Raw genomic sequence first — 21,478 nt, forward strand, 5'->3', positions numbered from 1 at the left:
GAGGTGAGGGAAGCCTCCAAGCCCACTGCCGCTCGACCACTGCAGCCCTCCCAGAGTCCATCCCCTCGATGCCACATATGTTCTCCGTGGTTTAGATATGGGGACTCTTAGGTCTCCTTTGGGACCTGAACCTTTTTGAGGGCAGGAACGTCTTCAAGCATTTAGAGTCAGAAAGCACCTGGGTTCAAATACCATCTTGACTGCTCCCTAGCTGAATGACCTTGGGTGAGTCACTAATATCTCCGTTTTCATTGTCCTCATCTGTAATACCCACCCCAAGAATCGTTGAGGGGGATTAAAGGAGTTGAAACATGCATGGACAATGTACACACAAGAGTACCTACCATGGAGTTGGTGGTCAGTGCTCACTGACCCTCAGCACGGTTCCTTTCTCCACCCACCCCAGCACCCAGTATGGCTCTGAGCACAAAGTGCATGCTCAGTCTCTCCTTACTAAGTGCTAACCTCCAGAATGGGAGAAAAAGGCCCCCAACTCTGTGCCCAGGAACCCTTCCGAGTCTGTATCCTGGACTCCCCTGAGGCTTAGCTCTTTGGACTTAGCTTGCAGCATTTCCCTTTTGGCTTCTTTGCCCCCAGCAAAATGATCTCCTCGTCCCTCCTAGACCAGCCACTAGGATGCCCAGGGTTAGGAGTATGTGGACATGAAGAGCCCTTGGTTGGTTCTGCTTCAAGGACGAGCCATGGAGGAGGCGGCTGCTTGGCTGGGGATAAAGGGAGAGGTAGCCTACCTCACTTGCCAGCTCAAGGTCCATGGGGATGGGCAAGCGGCCCAGGTCAAGCCCTTGGGCATCTCAGCCGTTAGGCCAAATACATTAGGCTGACCCTCTAGCACTTTGCCCTCCTCTCTAGGTACACTCCTCTCCCAGGTGGTCACCTGATTTATCCTGCCTTCCGGAACAGCACGCCCCCTCCCCCTCCAAGAGCCTCTCTTCCCTTATCTGCTTTCATTTTATTCATAGCACTTATCACTGTGTGAAATTTTATTATTAGTACTGGTTCAGTCAATCTCCCTTCCACTAGATTTTAGGTTCCTGAAGGGCCAGACTTTTGTCTGCTTCCATTCTTATGATTACCCTCACAGAACAGATAGATAGAAAATATCTCCTAGTCAACAGATGAGCATACTGAGGTCACCAGGTTAGTGAGTAACAGAATGAGGATTCAGGGCCAGGTCTGTCTCATAGTCAAACACATTCTGAACCCCTACCATTAGACACAGCTTGATTAATCTGGCAAGATGGAGTGGGGGAGGAGAGGCCAAAGGCCTTGAGCTCTATAGTCTGTTTCCAGCAGCCATAGCAGCTGTAACAGGGTAGGAGGCATTTATGGAACTCCTAGGAGCCTTCTCCAGCACTGCCGCAGGAGGCAAAGCCAGGTGGGCTTCACTCTTGCCTTCTTGAAGCTCATGGTTGTTTCAGCAGAGATGCATATTCTAGCCTCTTCACTGCAAAGCAGATTGCGCTAGAAGCTATAAAGGTCACAAAGTGCTTTCCAGGTGCTTAGGCTGCTGTAACAACATACCAAGGACTAGGTGGCTTAAACAATAGGCATTTATTAATTGCAGTTCTGAAGGCTGCAAAGTCCAAGATAAAGTCCTGGCTGGTTTGTAGATGGCTGCCTTCTTGCTGTATCCTCCTATGGCAGAGAGAGAGCATTCCTCTCTATCTCGTCTCTTCTTATAAGGGCACTAACCCCATTCATGAAGGTACCATGCTCATGACCTATTACCTTCCAAAGGCCCCACCTCTATGTACCATCACATTGAGGATTAGGGCTTCACCATCAATTTAGGGAGGACACCAACATTCAGTCCATAGCAGGTGCTGACTGTAGTACTCAGGAAAGTCAGGACGACGGGGTCTGGGAGAGTGGTTGGTGGGGGATGCCATCAGGGAAGGCACTTTGGGCAGAGGGCAACAGGAATGAAAGCCAATGAGATAGGGCCTGTTTGAGGAATGGTGAGGGTTCTGAATGGCTAGGCCTGGAGAGTGTTGGGAAAGGGAAGTGATGGTGTGAAAGGTGGTTCAGAAGGTAGACTGGGGTCAAATCAGGGAAGGCCTTAAAGAGACTGGGAAAGTGGGCTTCCCACAACTGCATAGTAGATAAGAACAAGGACCCAGCAGCTGATGCTGTGTGTTGGGTGCTTTACGTTTTACAAAGCACTTCCCGACCATTCCTCTGCTCTGTCCTCACAACTGGTAGCATGTAGGCAAAAGCAGCAACTTTAGGATCTCAAGCCCAGGGTCAGCTCCAATCAGGAACAAGTTGTGCAGATTTGAACTGGTCACCTCACATCTCCAGGTCTCATCTTATTCATCTGACAACAGGGTCCAATTCTCAGCTCTTTAGGAAGGACTACACAAAACCACACACGTGAAAATGCTGATTTAACTTCCAGTCCTTCAGTCCTTTCTGTGTAAAACGCTGACCAATCCCGTACTGCCTAATTCCGGGGACTGTGGCGCAACTTTCTAAACCAAGGCCAAACGGCAAGAATCTTATGAACGACGCCGGAGAAGTGGGTATTTCTTGGTTGGTAGGCTGAGAGCCTCAGGCTTTGGCTACTTTAACAGCTTCTCTTAACCTGTTTGGGAGGGAGAAGGGCAGGGACAGAGAGCTCACAAGCTCAACCCAAACGAGAGACGAGATGCGGCGCCGGCACACTGACGTCACTCAAGCCGGCCGCTTAAAGGACCAGAACGTCTCGTGCTCCGCCTCCGCTGCCCCAAGATCACCAATCAGAGGGCGGGCCTCTCCGTGACGCTCTCTCTTTGCGACGAGGCTGCTTGGCGGTGCGTTTCCTGGTGACCGAACCCGGGCGCCGAAGCTATGGGCAGCCGGGAGGTGCTGGGTCAAGCGGCCCGCCTGGCCTCCTCGGGTCTGCTCCTGCAGGTACTCTCTGCCCGCCGGCCCCAGCCCGACCTGCAGCCGGAATGCGCGGGGAGGCGGACCTGGGGTCCTTGAGTGCGCGCCCCGGGGCACACCGAGTCCCAGCGTGGACCCCACTTACAGAGGGGTTGGACAGGAGGCGGTGGCGGCGGCGAAGGGGCGCCTGGGCCTGGAGTGCAGAGCTCTGGCTGGGAGGCTGCAGACAAGTCGCTTTCGTTCTGAGCGTTGTATTTCCCATATGGTAGTAGGCGACGGGTCAGGTGGCAGGGGTGCCTTTGGTGCTCTAGTATCTGATGCTTTCGAGGGAAGGAGTTCACTTTCTCCGTGCCCCACCGCTGACCCTCAGACACCGTTTTCAAGCGCTCTGACTCCCACTGAGTTCAGAGAGACAGTATGACATAACTAAGAAAAAGATACCTAGGTGTAGGAATCCTGGTTCTGCCTTATGCTTGCTGTATGACCCAGGACAGAGGACTTATGCTAAGCCTCAGCTCCTCATCGGAAAATTGGGGTCATAAGAGTATCTAGCTCATAAAGTCCCTATGAGGCTTGACTGGAGTCATTCAGATAATTGTACTTAATGCTGTACTTGACTCTTTGTATGCACTTAGTAAATATTGGCTGCATTTTCCTTCTGGCTATGTGACCTCGGATAAGTCACTTCCCCTTCTTGGCCCTAATTTTTATCATCTGTCAGATAAGGTACATGCCAATTGGTCCAAATGGTCTCTAAATACTCTTTTAACCCCAGGAGCTGGTCATTCTAAGTCAAGCGGCTCAATTTTTCTGTGTTGCACTCTTGAACCATTCAGCTCTTACTCAGAAGAGTCCTGAATCCACCCTCCCCCTTATTTTACAGGCAGCGTTTCACTTGGATATTACAAGAGAGAACCGGGCACACTTAAGGTCGTTTAGTCCTCGTTACTTGGCAGATCCCTGGCCTTGTGAAAAATCGCTTTACTTTGAGCATCAGTTTTCTTCATCTTAAATGAGAACAATAATGCAACCTCCTAGGGTCATTAGCAAGATTAGATGGCAGGACTGTTAAGTGCCTGGCTCATTATAAGTACTTAGTAAATGTTAGGTATTTTTATTATGGTAATAAGGATTTTTTAAATGGTCATTATAGAGATGAAATGATATAATCACATAAAACATGTAGAAGAGTTCCTTGCACAAGATACGTGCTTAGTAAACATTCACCTAACCCTGAAGTAGATGAACCCTGAGTTTACCGAGGTTTTTCCTTCTATTCCACAACACAAATAACTGAGTTCAGTGCTTTATCCACAGTGCTGATTGTTCAGGCTTTGATGATACCACCCAGATTGGCTTCATTAAAAAAAAACAGACCACATCTAAGCAGAAAATACAATGGACTAGGAGTCAGGTGGCCTACCTGTAAAGTGAAGCTGGGTCATATGATTGTTGTGTGACACTGGGCAAATGTCTTTGCTCTGAGTCTTAACTTGCTTCCTGTGCATTCACCACGTTGCTCTGAAGGGTCAAATGATTAACGGTTGTGCAAGACCTTTTTTTAAACTGCAAAGCCCTTGAGGGAGGTGGGTGGGGGATGGGCTAGATGGGTGATAGGTATTAAAGAGGGCCCTTGTGATGAGCACTGGGTGGTGTGTGTAGGGGATGGATCGCTGAATTCTACTCCAGAAACCAATATTGCATTGTGTTAACTACGATTTAAAAAAAAACCCACAATATATATATGATGCATGTAATAAATCCCTCATTTTTAATATAAAAAAATAAACTCTAAAGTCCTTTACAAAGTTAAATGAAGATTGTGTTGCTAATAAGGGCCACTACGTGGAGCAAATACCGCATAGCATGAGCAACTTCAGAGCTTCATTAACTCAACCCTTTCTTCAAACCAGTTAGGAGATAGGGATATAGCCTGAGACATTTTCTTAGACAATGATAACTTTGACTTTTATTTTATTTATTTATTTTTTAAAGATTTTATTTATTTATTTGACAGAGAGAGACACAGCCAGGGAGAAAGGGAACACAAGCCGGGGGAGTGGGAGAGAAAGAAGCAGGCTCCCAGCAGAGCAGGAAGCCCGATGTGGGGCTCGATCCCAGGACCTTGTGACCATGCCCTGGGCCGAAGGCAGACACTTAACGACTGAGCCACCCAGGCACCCCTAACTTTGACTTTTAAGTTAGCGTAAATGTGTGCGTCATTTGAAAACTATAGCCATAATCTAGGCTTCCTGAGTGTTTTAATTCCTGTATGTTTAATCTTGTATGCATTCTCAAATTACAATGCAGACATTTCAGGTAGCTTTGCAATTAAGTTGTATTCTGCAATAATTCGAGAGCTTATTCTCTGTCTTAATTCTGAGCTGGTCATCATGAAAGTATTAATGTCTTTCATTTGTATGTATTTTTCAAAAAATGCTTTCACCTTCACGATCTTGTTTGATCCTTGTTACCAGCACTATGAGATAGGTAGCCTCACCACACAGGAGGAAATTGAGACTCATAGCTATGAGTTAGGAGATGATGGGTTTAACAGCTAAAGGATAATTTGAGACTCTGAGCCGAGCGCTTTTTCCATTCAGGACTCCATGAATTGGCTTCGAACGTCTAAGATTGAGCCAAGAATTTGGTATATATGTATCTGCATGTTTCCAAGGAGAGCTACAGAGCTTTCAGCAGACTCTCAAAAGGCCACCTTTGACTCCATAAAGGTTAAGATGGTTATGTCTTGGCTTTGGAGACCTTGTTGCTCCGTGACACCCTAGGGTTACAGACACTGACAGTGTTACACTGTACTGTCTGTTTTTGGTCATACCTTTTACCAGAGATTTTCAAGCTGTCATGGCCCATTGACATATTTTGATTGAATCTTTCAAATTTCAGCTGTTGAGGGATGTCTGGGTGGCTCAGTCAGTTAAGCGTCCAACTCTTGATTTTGGCTTTCAGGGTTGTGAGATCGAGCCCTGTGTCCGGCTCCATGCTGGGTGTGGAGCCTGCTTAAGATTTTAAGATTCTCTCTGTCCCTCTCCCTCTGCTCCCTTCTCTTTCCCCCACCCCCACACAAGGGCGTGGGTGCTCTTTCTCAAAAAAAAAATGACCAAATTGCAGCTGTTCACAGGTAACTCTGAGAGTCATTTGTCATTTGCTGTGGAGCGCACTTGAGTTACACCTGCCGTGCTGCCTGGATGCAGAGGGGGGCTGAGGTTTGCACCTGGTCAACGTCCCCATTTAGCATCCCCACTTAGCACCCTGTTCTTCTCTGTCTCCTGGAAGAATTCTTTGCTCAGATAGTTTTCTTGAATTGACAGGTTTGAAATCTTGGGATATATCCCCTTCGAATGGCAATAGCTGGACTCTGTCTCCCTTTCCCCATTTTTTTTTTTAAGATTTATTTTATTTATTTGACAGAGAGAGACAGCCAGTGAGAGAGGGAACACAAGCAGGGGGAGTGGGAGAGGAAGAAGCAGGCTCCCAGCAGAAGAACCTGCTGTGGGGCTCGATCCCAGAACTCCGGGATCACGCCCTGAGCTGAAGGCAGACGCTTAACGACTGAGCCACCCAGGCGCCCCTCCCTTTCCCCATTTTATATTATCTTATTGTTTGCCGTTATCATTTACTGCAAGTTACTTCACTGTGTGTCAATGGTACTCAAAAATTGTTTTAAGGATTTTATTTTTAAGTAATCTCTATACCCAGCTTGGGGCTCAAACTCATAACCCCAAGATCAAGAGTCACATGCCCCACTGACTGAGCCAGCCAGGCGCCCCTGTACTCAAATTAAAAAAGTTTTTTTTCAACTCCTCTCAGGAAAGTGGCAAATATGTAGTAAATACAGCCTTTTTTCTTTTCTAATTGGAAAAACAAGTTCAAAGAGATTAAATGTTATTATCAGAATCCCCAGATATTACTAGGCAGAGAAGAAAGACAAATTAGACCCTGGGATTCCTAGAGATTCTGCCATAGCCTGTGGGCTCTCACTTGCTAAGTGTGTGCTATTTCTAAACAGGTTCAAGGGAGGGCCAATGTGAAGCATTAACTAGAATTTTCTTCTTCTGGAGTGCTTAACTTTGAACCCGAAGAAATTCACTGAATATGTCAGGGCCTCCCTCTTATCAGAAAATTAGCCTTCCAAGTGCCTTTGTGGGTTCTTTGACCATCGCACAGGAGTGCCGAGGGACCCCAAGGCATGAAATTTCAGAAGAAATGCAGACGGGTGGCATGTTTTTGAGAGGGCAAAGCTGCCGTATGTCGGTATGTTATTAGGAAGAAGAGCCACGTTGTTTTCGTTTCACAAATAAATATTCCCAACATAATTCCCTCTCATGTAATTTTCCTCTTTTTCTGTAGGTGTTGTTTCGATTGATCACCTTTGTCTCGAATGCATTTATTCTCCGCTTCCTGTCAAAGGAAACCGTCGGCATAGTGAATGTAAGGTAAGAAGGCACGTGCCCTGGCATTGCCCACAGCTCACATCCCTAGGCCGGGCCCCTGTGTGTCGGCCTCGGGTTTTAGAAGCATGGACCTTTCCCAGAAGCGGAGTGTTTTAGCGGGGGCTGAGGAAGAGCACGCCAGGGTAGGGGAATGAGCTTGCGATGTTGCTTTTAATGGCCCCATGGAGTGTTTTCCATTAGCGGCCTCCAAATGCACACTTCTCTGCCGGCTGTTCCGGTTTGCCTACTCTGAGAACCCAGGAGAGGAGTGGGAGTCGTTCCTTGCAAACCCTGGCTCAGGTGTGATCCTGCGTTCTCGTCCTGCTGACAGCGCAGGAGGCAGGGATTCTGCAGTGCATGCGGATGTGCTTCGTAATTGCAGGGCTGGAGCCGGCCGCCTTCCCTCCTTGGTGAGTTTTATAATCGGAAAATGGTAGTTAGGGTGAGAGCTGGAGTCCTTGTCATGAGTCCCTCGGCGCCTCTTAGAAAGCTGCCTTGCTTTGTCTTTTAGACTCCATTTTGTTTCTTCTGCTCTCCTTTCTGCTCAAGGGCACCCACACGTGTTCTGTATTCACAAATGACACAAAAGTGTATGAAGTGATGGGAGTGCTCAGAATAGCTCAGCTTCTCAGGTGGATCTTCACGTCCTGATAAACAAGACAGTGTGTTCCAGACAGCGTTTCACATCGAATACCCACCAGACATATGCTCTGGGCTCTGTTCTCAGAGCTTGGAGGAGGTTCCCAAACTTGGACGGGCAAAGGAATCATCTGGGGAGTTTTGCACTAGGTGGGACTGAGGAGGGGCCCAGGAATCAGTATTTTGACAAGCTCCTCGGGTAATTTTAAAGTAGGGACCATACTTTGAGAAATACTGTTTTAAAAGCGGGAAGAGGGGTGCCTGGCTGCTCAGTGGGTGGAGCACATAACTCTTGATCTTGGGGCTGTGAGTTCGAGCCCTATGTGGGCTGTAGAGATTACTTAAAAATAAAATCTTCAAAAAAATTTTTAAAAAGGGGGCACCTGGGTGTCTCAGTCAGTTAAGGGTCTGCCTTCAGCTCAGGTTATGGTCCTGGGGTCCTGGGATAGAGCCCCGTGTGGGGCTCCCTGCTCAGCAGAAAGTCTGTTTCTCCCTCTGCCCCCTCCCCCTGCTTGTCTCTCTTTCTCTCTCAAGTAAATAAATAAATCTTCAAAAAAAATTTTTTTTAAAGCAGGAAGGAAGAGGACCAAATCTCCTCTTAGGTGCTCAGATTTGAAAACAGTTTGGGCCTCTTGCCATCTGGTCTCCTCCAGATTGGCAGGTCTCTGCTTTGACAACCATGGTGTGGCCTGCCCCCTACTTAATATATGGTTCAGTCTCCTCATTGGCAGTGACAGACGGAAGCACTGGGTAGCAGCATGATCCTTGGACAGCCTCAGACAGACCTTAACCCTGGGCTGTCCCCGCTCTGGCTTCATCAGCCACAGCCTGTTGATGAGGGAAAACCTCAGCTACCACTCACCCAGGTGCAGGAGGGTCCACGTAGGTACTGGCCACCCAGGAAGTATGCAGACAAGCCTTGCTGACCTGGGTTGCAGTGACCTCTGTAACAAGTCTGTTGCCTGTCCTGAGATGCTTTTGGCCAGAGCTTCCACTCAGTAGAGCCTCAGCTTCTCTTACAAGAACTGATGGGTCACCAGTCTCAGGGTGACCAAGAGGTCCCCTTGCTGTGTGCAGTCATATCTTGTCCTTTTCTCCTTCTTATGGTCAGAGCCACACCTCTGCCTCCAGCTGTGAAGCATTAGGTTTTGGGGGCCACTGTGGCAGTGTCTGTCCTGGCATAATGCTCTGTGGGCACACTCTCAGGTGTCCCTTGTTCAGTTCCTAACTCTGTCGTTCACGTGGACCAGGTTAGTACGGGGCTCTGTAGGAACTCACGGCCCTTCACATCACCACCAGTGATTTATGCCCCAAGACTTTGTTTTCCCGTCACTGGCAAAATCTCAGAAATTCTCTCCGTGAAAAAAAAAAAAAACTAGAGTCATTATCGATGTCTGCTTTTCCTTTACAGGCTAACACTGCTGTACTCGACCACCATCTTCCTGGCCAGAGAGGCCTTCCGTAGAGCGTGTCTGAGTGGGAGCGCCCAGCGAGACTGGAGCCAGACCTTCAACCTCTTGTGGCTAACGTGAGTTGTGCTCCGGCAGGAGACGGTACGAAAGCAAGTGCCCTAAGTCTTATAGGTGAAACAGCAACCCTTGCCCCAAGCTGAATTGTCTCCAGCTTTGGTTTCATGGGGGGCTTCTGGGGACTGGGTATGGGACGGGAGGGAGAGGGCGTCCATGTGGAAGGAGTTTGTTGGCTGTTTTCTCTGTGGACGGCCAAGAGCTCCGAGTGGGGGTTTCGGGCCAGGTTTCTAGCCCCGTGTCTACCCTCTTGGGAAATTGTTTCTGCCATTCCTGATGCCCATTCTGGGCCCCGCTGGGCCTGGGCCATCTCCTTTATTCCTAATCTTCCCCCCTGTAGTCTTTTCTGAGCTTTTAACAACCACTTAGTATTTTTTGAAAGCCTTTTAGGGCTTTCATTATATCTTTCTTCAATTTTGTTAGGTTGATTTGAGTCTGAGCCTTTTAGAATATTCTTGAAGGCCAAGTCCATCAGCTAAAACTTGTAATGGCTCCTCTGCAGTTAGATCCCTGCAGGGAGGGCTGGTGCTTGAGGTTTTTGCTCAGTGCCGCCTTACATAACTCCTTCTTGCCTCATGGAAATGACTGTCATGAGGCTGGTACGTGTTCATTTTATTTGAGTTAACTACTCAGTCATATTGAAGTGCTCTGTGGTGCACATGCAAAGGGACATTGTGCACTGGACTGTTGCTTAGTTGGGTGCAAGAACCAACTGGATACCGTCTTTAAGTCATTCGAGGTGCAAACAACAGGCATGTACTTTCCAGCAAATTTGCTTATCTCGTCAGCTTAACACAGTGGATAGGAGTGCAGGGTTTGGCGTTAGATGGGGATCGGGTCCTGCTTCTGCCCTTGACCAGCTGTCCGTGACCTTGGCCAGATTACCCAGTGTTTGTCATCAGTCTTAGTTCCTCATCACTTAAATGGGGATAATGACAGGATCATTGTGAGGTGTCCAAGAGGTAAAGGGGGTGGATCCGAGTGTCTGGTGTGTAGGAAGTGCCTTAATAAGTGGTAGCTGTTTTTATGATTATATTTCCTTTCTGTTCAGTGCTACTATTTTAATATATATTTATTTTTATATTTAGCATATTAAAAAACATTTTTTTCCCTTTTCTAGAGTCCCCCTGGGTGTGTTTTGGTCCTTGCTCCTGGGCTGGGTGTGGTTACAGTTGCTTGAAGTGCCTGACCCTAATGCCGTCCCCCACTATGGAACTGGAGTGGTGTTGTTTGGCCTTTCAGCCGTGGTAGAGCTTCTGGGAGAGCCCTTCTGGGTCTTGGCACAAGCACAGATGTTTGTCAAACTCAAGGTCAGTGTGCCTTCTGCTTTGATGAAAAATGTGAAGAATAAGGGAAAGAGTGGTTTCTTAGAAATGTTTTCTAGGAGTGAATGATTTTTTTCAGAGTTGCATCTAAAAAGAAATTTGGAAAAAGGTAACATGATCGGTCACGTTCATTCCCTTGAAATTTGGCAGATGGGTTGGGCTTAAGTTTACCTCTGCTGTACTATTAATGCATAATAGGTTTACTAATAGACAAGTTATTAATCTAGATAAGAATGTAAGGCCTGTAAAGATTTTTCAGATTTTTCTAGTGATTCTGTTTTTAATTGTATACCAATATTAACTTTTCATCTTTCAAAATTTGTAATTTGATATGTACAAAAGAATATATAGCATATGTATGAATCTTAAAACAGGATAGTATACTGAAGATCCATGAACTTACCGTCCAGCCCAACTAGAACATTATCGGTGCTGGATCTAACCCTGTGCCCCATCCTCGTTGCCAGGGTAACCACTATCCCAGTTTCCTATCTGTCATTCCTGCGCATCTTTAGTTTTTAATAACGTAACGTGCACCCTTTACCATGTTTCTGCAGGTGATTGCCGAGAGCCTGTCCGTCATCCTCAAGAGTGTCCTGACAGCTTTTCTTGTGCTGTGGTTGCCTCACTGGGGGCTATACATTTTCTCTTTGGCCCAGGTAAGAGTTACGGCTTTTCACTTTTGTTTAATCGATGTTTCTCCATTTGATTTTTTTCTTCTTGTTCCCATTACTATGTGGTTTACATTTGCAGTACTCATGCATGTGAGGCAGGCTGGAAGCTCTAGAAAGATGTTCTTGATAGTGCTTGTCCTTTGGCTGTCCATCCTGTTCCACGTCCCCAGGGGCCTGGTGAGGACCCCACACTAGGCCTTGCTGTCAAACATAACGACTCCTTTAGATGTTCTGTGGTCAAGCGCATACCAAACTCATCTTTGATTGTCTTACTGTCTAATGGAGGAGGGAAAAAAGCAGTAAGGGGGTAGGGTGGGAATCGAATTGTATGTGTGTGATTTTCCCTGGATTTCAATCAGGTGTTTTCAGAATAGGAGGAAACTCTGCCAAGCCTGTTTGGAACTTGCACTGCAATCTCACACAATGCAGAGGCACAGGAACCAAGTCCTGGCAGGCACGCTCTCACTTCCGGCAGGTCTGGCCTCGTTGCCATCCCGTGTTCTAGTTCTAGTTCATATCCCTAGCTCCAATGAAAGTACAACTAGAGTACAGTGCTCATTTTAAAAACGAAACCAAAGATCACATAGTTACTGGAACAGCTTATAGTACGAAGCAGTTTGTTATTTTTCTTAATGTATACAAATGTAAGTTAAAAGTTTTAGTAGCGGTTTATGGGAAAGTCTTTCCCATGTCCTGAGCAAAAACTACAAGTATTTTTGTGAAACACAGAAAAAGTAGATTTCAAATCGATATTATAAGAATGAGAAGTGCCTCCTAAAAGCAGTTTGCAAATAGTTGTGTATCTTAGAGGAGTTATTTGTGATCATTTTTGCCATGTTTTATGAGATCTGGAACTACAGTTCTCCGCATTCATCATGTTTTTGATACACTCTTCCTAATAGGACAGGAGGCCTTGGAGATGCCCAGTTATTGGTTGACTCCTCTTGGGAAGGACACTTGGCATTATGACTTTCTGATGCTCCCACCCAGGATACATCCTGGGTCAGCAAGGCCCATTCTGAGTTTATTTGCTTTCTTTTTTTTTTTTAAGATTTTATTTTATTTATTTGACAGAGAGAGAGACAGCCAGTGAGAGAGGGAACACAAGCAGGGGGAGTGGGAGAGGAAGAAGCAGGCTCCCAGCAGAGGAGCCTGATGTGGGCTTGATCCCAGAATGCCGGGATCACGCCCTGAGCCAAAGGCAGATGCTTAACGACTGAGCCACCCAGGCACCCCTGAGTTTATTTGCTTTCTTATTAAAGACTTCAGAGAGCTCTTCTCTGGTACATTCTTTGTCAGTGTCTGTGTGAGAGGTCTAAGAGGCAACAGCACCTCATATCATCAGGCGATCCCCACCAGGGCTCTGGGATTCCCCTTTGTCCAGCCCACCTCCAGGTTCCTCCTTACACAGCCCCTTACCACATGACATCATATATCGAATAAAGGGGTCACTCTAGAATATATAAAGAATTCTTACAATTCAACAACAAAAAGACAGAGTACCCAAAAAGGGGGCAAAGGACCTCAGTAAACATCTCTCCAAAGAAGATATCCAAACAAATAGCCAATAAGCACATGAAAAGATGCTCCATTATCATCCATTATTAGACCAATTTGAATCAAAACCACAATGAGATACTGCTTTACGCCTGTTAGGGTGGCTGTTATCAAAAAAACCAGAAAATAACAAGTGTTGACATGGATGGGCAGAAATTGGAGCTCTCACACGTCGCTGGTGGGAATGTAACATGGTGCGGCCACTGTGGAAACCAGTTTGGCAGTTCCTCGAAAAGTTAAATATAGAACTGACGTATGCCCGGCAATTCTGCACCTAGGCACATACCCAGAAGATTGAAAACGTGTTCAAACAACTTGTACACAGTTGTTCACAGCAACACTATTCACCACAGCCAAAAGGTGCAAACAAGCCAGATGTCCATCACCTGATGAATGGGATGAACAAAATGTGGCGTATGTGTGCGGTGGAATATTACTCAGCCATGACAATGACAGCTGCCATGGCACGATGAACTTGGAAACCATTATGCTAAGTGGGCAAAGCCAGACACAAAAGGCCACCAATTGCATGATTCCATTAATATGCTGTGTGCAGAGGAGGCAAGTCCATAGAGACAAAGCTGGTTTTGATTGCCAGGGTGTGGAGGAGCGGAGAGTGACCGTTTAATGGACGCAGAATTTCCTTTTGGAGTGATGGAAGTGTTCTGGAATGAAATAACGGCAGTGGTTTTACAACAATGTGCATGTACTAAAAGCCACTGCGTTGTATGTTTTTTTTTTTTTTTTTAAAGATTTTATTTATTTATCCGACAGAGATAGAGACAGCCAGCGAGAGAGGGAACACAAGCAGGGGGAGTGGGAGAGGAAGAAGCAGGCTCATAGCGGAAGAGCCTGATGTGGGGCTCGATCCCACAACGCCGGGATCACGCCCTGAGCCGAAGGCAGACGCTTAACCGCTGTGCCACCCAGGCGCCCCTGTTGTATGTTTTAAAATGGTTAAAATGCTCGGTGTTATGTGAATTTTTCTTCCATAGAAAGGGGGAAGGATCATGTAGTTAGGGCGCCCGGCATGAAGGCTACCTGTGGATTGTTACTGTTTCCCCAGGCGCTGGGCTGTGGGAAGATGAGGGGAGGTGGGGAAGGGAGTCCTCTTGTGGTTTGGCTCACGGCAGATCTGCTGTGTCTTCTTACAGGGCTTGAGGCGTGAAAGAGGACGGTGGATGGTGGGCTCCGTGCTCAGGCACGGATAAGGGTGGAGAGCTGCGGAGCCCGAACCCACTGAACAAGGCTTCCCTTTCTCCTTGCTCTCCGCCTTTGCCAGAGGAGCAGGCTTAGCGTTTCCAGATTGAAAGCGGCACCTGGAGGCCTCATTCCTTCCCGAGCTAGTGCGCCTTGCTGTTCCCAGCGGTTCCCAGCGCGGGGAGAAGGCAGAGGGGAGCTTGTGAAAGGGGCTTTTGGATACTCCTCCCAACCTGCAAACAAAAGCCTGGGCTGTGGCTCCTGGCCAAAAGCCACCCTTCTGTCCGGGCTGTGTGGAGGGAAGGGTGGGCCCTCTTTTCACCTCCCCCCTCCTGGAGTGGCTCTTGCCCTGCCCATTCACTGGGCTGCGAGGAGGGAGCCAACAGCTCGGTTCTGCTTTGTAGCCCGTGTCACGGCTTATGGGCTTATGGGAAAGCCCCCGTCATCTAGGACGGCAAGTGTCTGCATATTAGCACAGGACATGTGGGTCCTCGCAGGCTGCCGTCGAGGCGGGAGAGTCGTTCCTTTGAGAACATGTCTGCCATGGCGGTGGTGGTGGCACTAGGGGATGTCTGTCAGGGAGATGATGTTCTGCCCGCCCAGAACTGTTCTCCCAGTCAGGTGACGTGTTTGGAGCACTTTCCCCAGAGAGGCCGCAGTGGGGCTGGCTCTTCGTGAGTAGTGCTTCTCTCTGGAGCGGGAGGCATTGCTCTGGCAGGTGTGGATAATAAAGACAGTTCTCTTTTTGGTTTGGCCTCTGAGGTCCGGTTTCCAGGCATATCTTAATTCTGCCTATGTTAAAACAGTGCCCTTTAAATCCATTATTTTCTTTTTTTCAGCTTTTCTATACTGCAACTCTGGTGCTCTGCTATGTTATTTATTTCACAAAGTTATTGGGCTCCTCGGAATCAACCAAGGAACAGACTCTTCCTGTCTCCAGAATGACAGACCTGTTACCCAGTCTTACAAGAAGCAGAGTAAGTGATGCGCTCCATCTCTTATCATGTTAATCCCAGTTGCTGATTATCCTGGAAAGAAGGAAACTCTTGCGTTCTTGTTTATCACTATAATAGTGTGGATAGTTTCATAGCTTATATTTATTGGGTGCTCGCTGTGTGCTAAGCCAGGGTTTCTCGGCCTTGGCACTGCTGGTGTCTGGGGCTGTCCTGGGCATGGTAGGGTGTTTAGCAGCACTCTTGATCTGTACTCACTAAATGCCAGGAGCTGCCACCTCTCAGCGGTCATAAAAATGTCTCCATGGGGGACCAATGGCCCATGGGAGACAACATGGCTCCCCTCTTAGAGCCACTGTGTAGCCCCTATGCTGAATGCTTTCTGTGCCTTATTTAATGCTTATGCCAACCCTGTGAGGCGGACCTTATTATTTCTCTTTTGGGGTTAAGGAGCTGAGGCTTAGAGACTAACTGCCCAAGGTGAGGTTCAGAGTGAGGGCAGGACCCTGGAGTGGCTTGAATCCCCACAGAGCACGGGCTGTAACCACCGTGTGCCGGTCTCTCTGTTCGGCTGCGTCTTGGTTTTTCCCAGGACTGCCTTCCAGTGCAGAGAGTCGAGCACACTGAAAGCAGGATGACTCCTGCAAAGCTCTGTTACCTAGAGTCAGGCCGGTCTTTCCAGTGACCCACTTTCCCACGGAGACCACTGAGGATTCTAGGTGCCGATGTGTGGGAGCGAGGCATAACCTTTTTCTTCTGAATCTTCAGCTCTCAGTCCATTTGACTTTTATCTCCTGACGCTGGTAGGGTCGTTGCTACTGTCTGCGGCCCTGGAGCTGTACACGGGACGTTATGCCCCACTGCCTCTGCTCAGATGTCTTGTCACAGGGCCGGCCCACTTTCCCTTTCCCCATGCTTTTTTGCCGGCCAGATGTGCCGCACGGAGCTGGGGTAAGGCTTCAGCTGGACATCTCCTTATTCCTCTCTTGTGATTACTTGAGAAAGTAGTAAAGTATTTGAGACGTGAATCTCAGAACTTACGGAATCCTGTTACACAGCTTTGCAAGAAAGAGCAGATATTATGTAACAAAGAAAGATATGTTCTCATTTGTTAGGTAAGAGTTCTCCATTCTGATCAAACGGATCTCACCGTGAACCTAAATCAGCCTGGCGGTTTTGGGATACCCAGTGCCTCATCTGCAGGCTTAGAGGATCAGGCCTTGGGATCACTTCTGCCTGGAGCTGCATAGAGCACGTCTGAGAGTGCAGGAAAGTTCCCCTCCCGAGTGCTCCCCCGTGTTCATCTGTACCAGGCCTGGCCGGCCTTTCATACTGGGCCAGCCCCGGTGCCCAGCAGTATTTTGGAAAGGAGCCTTTGGACCGTTAATATAGGCAAGGAAACAGAGGGTAGTGAAAAGAGCCTAAGTGTGTATTTAACCCGGTGGTGGGCTCACAGCTCCGAGCTGCGGTTTCCTTATCTGACAAGTGGGGTTACTAAAAGTACCTTTCTCCTGAGGTGCTTGTGGGAGTGTGGTGAAATAGGGCATGGGAGGTACTGAATATCGTGGCTGACACAGTGGCTGTCCGTAAGTAACAGCTGATACCGTCACCCCCATGCCGCTGCTGCTCTGAGCAGAAGTAGCTCCACCGGCATAGCCTAGCAAGGCAGCATCTGATGGCACTGGGCTGGGAACTCGGTGCTTTAATCTGGCATCCCATCCCGCAAGTCTCCAGGCTCCTACTGGCAGGCGGAAGCCTCACCCTTGAGAAGGGATGTGTACCTGTCTTACACAGTGGCGCCGTTCCTGCTGACCCACAGAGCACAGCCCCATCCTGGGTGCCATCTGGGAAACAGACATGTGGGAAGGTGCTTGCTGGGCCTCGGGGAGCTTCCTGTGTGTTTGGGAGGTGGGAAGGGCAGATATGAAGCCTGCAGGATACTCTCCAGACCTCAGGGTCCTTATTTTTAAGGTGAGATTATTGGTCTACACGACCCGTGAGGCCCCTTTGAAGACTTGAGAAATTGTGAAGGTATTTGAACTTGGACAAAGAGCCATTTATAGCTGCATGCTTACCCTGTGCCTGGCACTGTGCGGAGCACCTGACGTGGACTTGTGTGTTCAGCCATCCTAGTAACCCTGTGAGATACTGTCTCCGTTTTGCAGATGAGAAAACTGAGGTTCAGAGGAGTTAAGTGACCAAACCAACATCACACGCCTGACTTAGGACCCACTTCTCTCTAACTTGTGTCTGTGGACTCGCCTTGGTCTGTGCGTTCAATCTCTCTGCTGTGTAGTCTTCCAACAGAAGACTTGTTGACTTAACGATTGGGAAGTTCCAGGTAGAACAATTCATTATTCAAGTTGATTTTTTGTAAAAGAGAAAAGAAATGCGATGAATCTGAGTGCAGTGGATGACTTTACCACCAGCAGTGTGCCCAGCTTAACTCTCGGGAGCAGCTTTGCGTCCTGGGGGCTCCCTTAGACAGAGCTGCTCAAGCAGTTACATCCAAAACCGATTTGACCAAATTGGAAGATTTGTTTCCTGTACTTGTAGAATTCCATCTTCTGTAAAGAGACGTATTTAGCCTTAACATAAATAAGTGATACCTCAAATAATGGCTGCCTTGTATATCTTTTATATTCTTTGACACATCTGAGTGATTTCATAGAAGAGATCTGCTAATGTTTAAGTAAAGCTGAGGAATTAAACACAGCAAGCATGTAATAAGCAGTGTTCTGTGGTAAGCACTGTTCCGGGTACCCTGAGCGGGGTCCCCGCCCTCAGAAGTGGAGGGGAGATAAGGTGTGTACTCAGCCAACCACGGCAAGACAGTGTGTGTGTAGTGTTAACAAAACAGAAGCACAGAAAAAGGACATGAATTCCATGTGGGAACATTGAGGAAGGCTTCCTGGAGGAAGCTGCTTTTGAGCTGGGCCTCGACACATGGGCAGGCAGAGGTGACTGTGCACGTGTGGTGGAAATGCGCGCTTGCGGCTGCGGGAAGAAAGAACATTTGCTTGGGGCCCGTTATATGCCCATCGCTGTGTTGGCATTGGGATTGCAGGGATGACTGCGGTACTTAGGTTGGCTGGACAATGAGGGTTTAGGCGAGGAAACAAAAGGTGGAAGGAGGTTATGACCTGCTGGGCTAGGGCCGGGTAGTGGTAGCCTCAGTGCCCTGGAGTACGGGCTTGATTCAGGGGCAGGGGAGCCTAATGACAGTTTTGTGAACAGTACCGTGATCCAATTGCCTGTGTTGAGGCACTTACCATCTGTTTCACTTTTACCAAGTGTCTCGTTTTCTCTTGTTCGGTCCTTATACCGGCTCCAGGAGATAAGACTCCTTATCCCATTTTGCAGATGGGAAAATGGAGGCTTAGCAAAATTAAGTGTCTTGCCCATGGCTTTTGCACTCAGAAGTTGGGAGCTGCAGCTTGAGCCTCAATGTCTGAGCTTGACTCCAAAGCCCGAACCCTCCCAAGAGAAGGATGGGCTAGAGAAAAGGTCGGAAATGAGCAAGCTCACAAGGAGGCAGTGACAGTTGTCCAAATGATAAGTGATGAGGACAGTGGGAGGGTGGGTGGAAGTGTACTTGAGTGTGGACACAGCTGGGCAGAGTCGATGGCCCCAGAGCAAGAGGGAGGGGAAGGGGTCCTGTGTGGGACATGGAGGTGATAAGGGGCAGGACACAGGACCATGGCTGCAGACTCCCCGGTGACTCTTGTCAGTGTGGGAGGCACATGGCTACTGGACCATCCTGAGGCAGAAGAGTTTGGGAAGGGGAAGACGGACTCACTTCATCATGAGTCCCCGAGTTCTGACTGCAAACCTTCCCCCGAGATGCTGCCCATCACCTTTTGCTGTCCGTGCCTCAGTTTCTCCACCAGTACAGCGAGGCAGTGGAATGGCTTGTTGGTCAGAGGATTCCAGAGAAACGCACGGCCATAAAGACCAGCTAGGCAGTACCAACCTAGCTCTTGTGAAATAGGCCTCTTCTGACCTCCCAAGTGACAAACCCATCTGAATCAAAATGTGAAAGTGCAAAGAATATGCTGCTGCTTTTCTACCACTTAGCAGACACCTCTGAGAAGGAACGCAATCTCTGATCAGACTTCCTGCCTCTATGTTCTGAGTGAGCATTTTGGAGATAAGCAGTGTGACCATTCCTTCTGCGCTGTGGGGGCGTTTAAATCGAAGGCATTAGGAGAATGGGATGCTCCCGTATGAGCTTGCAGGACAGATACACTGTCAAGATTACACTCTGGTAAACAGCCTGTTTTTAGAGAGCTCGGTCATGTTCCCAAACCTATTCACAGCCTCTGTCAAGAAGGCCCCACAAAAACCCCATGGCCAGCTGTAACTGTTCATTTCCTTGGAAGAGAGCACAGGCACTGCTGCCCAGCACCCCCCCCCCCACCACCCGGTGTGGGGGCGCAGAGTGTGACAGGGAGAGAGAAGGTGCTGCCCACAGCTAAGGGCGGGATCAGTGCTGATGTGGCTCGCAGTGCCCCCTAGTGGTGCTAAGTACTCCGGCGCTCTTTGTTCTGGGAAAGGAGAGGTCTAATTTTCTCGGACAGCGAGCGAGATTTCCTCCCGGACTAGAGCCCGGGGTGGCATCCGCTCCAGGTGCGGTGATGCTCTGAGGGCAGCATGGTTTGGGAGGATTCGGGCCTGTCTTCACAGTGTCTGGAAGAAAGGCTCTGAAACCAAGGGGTGAAGGGATTTGAAGACTGAATATGACCCTTATTTTCAAGGGATACGCTAGACTTACTTTGTCCTAAATGGTAGCCACCGGCCACGTGTGGCTGGAGAGCATTTAGAATCGAGATGGGCTGTACGTGCAGCACAAGCACTGGAGTTCAAAGACTTAGTATGAAAAAATAATATGAGATGCCTCTAATAGTTACATGAAACGATTGTGTTTTGGGTTAAATAAAGATATTAAAATAATTTTACTTTTTTTTTTTTTTTAACTGTTCACTGTGGCTACTAGAAAATTTTAAATTCTGTGTGTGGCCTACATTACATTTCCACCGGCCAGCAGTACTCTACACAAATGGGCCTGGGGCCGAGATCAGGGGCCCACGTGACTGGGACAGAGTCTACATCTGCCCTTCGGCCAACTTCCATGGCTGTTAACTGATCTTTTGGAGAGGAAGAGTGGGCTGGGCCTTTGTGATTCACCCCTTTCCTCCCAAAGAGCCCCCTGAAATCCTACTTTTCCAAGTCATAACTTGAAGTTAATAAGAAGTTTTCAAAATGCAGGTAACCCTGTAAGCACCTAACACCTAGACTAAACATTCTGGGACCCCAGGAATTCTCCATGAGAGAGGAGGCGCCTCCAGAGGGGACTGCGGGAGAGAGAAAGACAGAAGTCTTGTCCAGCGAGGTGCCTTACTCCTCCATGTTGTGTTCGGCAATCTGGCTTTGAGGCCGTCTGCCTCTTCCAGGCTGACCTCTGCCCTTGCTAAGTGTTTGCTTTCTTCTTACCCTCCTTGTCTTTAGGAAATGGACAGTTTTGGAAGAGCTGTACCAAAAGTTCTGGGTTTGTTTTTCCTTTCCTCTGTCACAACAGTTCTGAGCGGTTTGACTGACCTAGGCAGCCTGGTTTCCTTTTGAAATACACAAACAAAGCTCATATACTTTGTGTAAAGGGACCCTGGGTGGCTAAATATAGCATTAAAATGTGGGGTGTGTGGAGCCGAATTCGTTCTGCAGCTTGGCATGCTTCAGACATTTTTTAAGGAAAGAAATGACTCGGAGCTCTGCGTAGTTAGATATGGTCAGCCTACCGTCTGGGCAGCGAGGGGACAGCACGGTTCCTTAGGCGTCTCAGTGAATGATTCCTGGGCAGGATCCTTCACCACTGCTCTTTCCACCTAGAGACTTTGTCTTCGTGGTTAGCAACGGAAGCCCTCTGCCAGAATTCGTTGGGTGCCTTCTGTGTGCTTAGCATTAAATGAAAAATGAGTGGGGATCTCCAAGTAGGGATTTAGGGACAAGATGAGTTTGCCTCTCATGGAAGCTTCTTGTACTTGCAGACTTGCAGTGCCTGGGAGCTCTTGCTTTTGTTTTGTTTTCTCTTCTAGGCTTTTGTAAATTGGAAAGAGGCTAAATTGACTTGGAGTTTTTTCAAACAGTCTTTCTTGAAGCAGATTTTGACAGAAGGTAAGTAAAAGGTCACTCTGAGCAGTCAGGACACCATAGTATAACTGAGGGGATTCCACAGAACTGCTCGTTACCTAGATCCAGACTACCTGCTTT

At 48.1% G+C, this 21,478-nt stretch overlaps 1 protein-coding gene across 2 annotated transcripts in view; it reads left to right on the forward strand.

The window, feature by feature from the left end:
* The first annotated feature begins 2,801 nt into the window (after nucleotides 1-2,801).
* Nucleotides 2,802-21,478, forward strand: part of RFT1 (RFT1 glycolipid translocator homolog) — a 35,991-nt gene continuing 17,314 nt past the window's right edge. Inside the window, exons 1-7 of one of the 2 annotated variants that reach the window (XM_045807349.2) lie at nucleotides 2,802-2,913; nucleotides 7,255-7,340; nucleotides 9,388-9,504; nucleotides 10,623-10,812; nucleotides 11,385-11,486; nucleotides 15,098-15,235; nucleotides 21,304-21,382. In XM_045807349.2, coding sequence (XP_045663305.2) covers nucleotides 2,851-2,913; nucleotides 7,255-7,340; nucleotides 9,388-9,504; nucleotides 10,623-10,812; nucleotides 11,385-11,486; nucleotides 15,098-15,235; nucleotides 21,304-21,382 — 775 coding nt within the window. In that variant the 5' untranslated portion in view covers nucleotides 2,802-2,850. Of the gene's footprint in view, nucleotides 2,914-7,248; nucleotides 7,341-7,668; nucleotides 7,748-9,387; nucleotides 9,505-10,622; nucleotides 10,813-11,384; nucleotides 11,487-15,097; nucleotides 15,236-21,303; nucleotides 21,383-21,478 lie in introns of those variants that run through there. The other variant, XM_045807350.2, reaches the window with a different exon arrangement.

Source organism: Ursus americanus, chromosome 14 (genome assembly GCF_024610735.1).
Source record: "Ursus americanus isolate L20-20 chromosome 14, mUrsAme1.1.p, whole genome shotgun sequence".
In the NCBI taxonomy this organism is placed as follows: Eukaryota; Metazoa; Chordata; class Mammalia; order Carnivora; family Ursidae; genus Ursus; species Ursus americanus.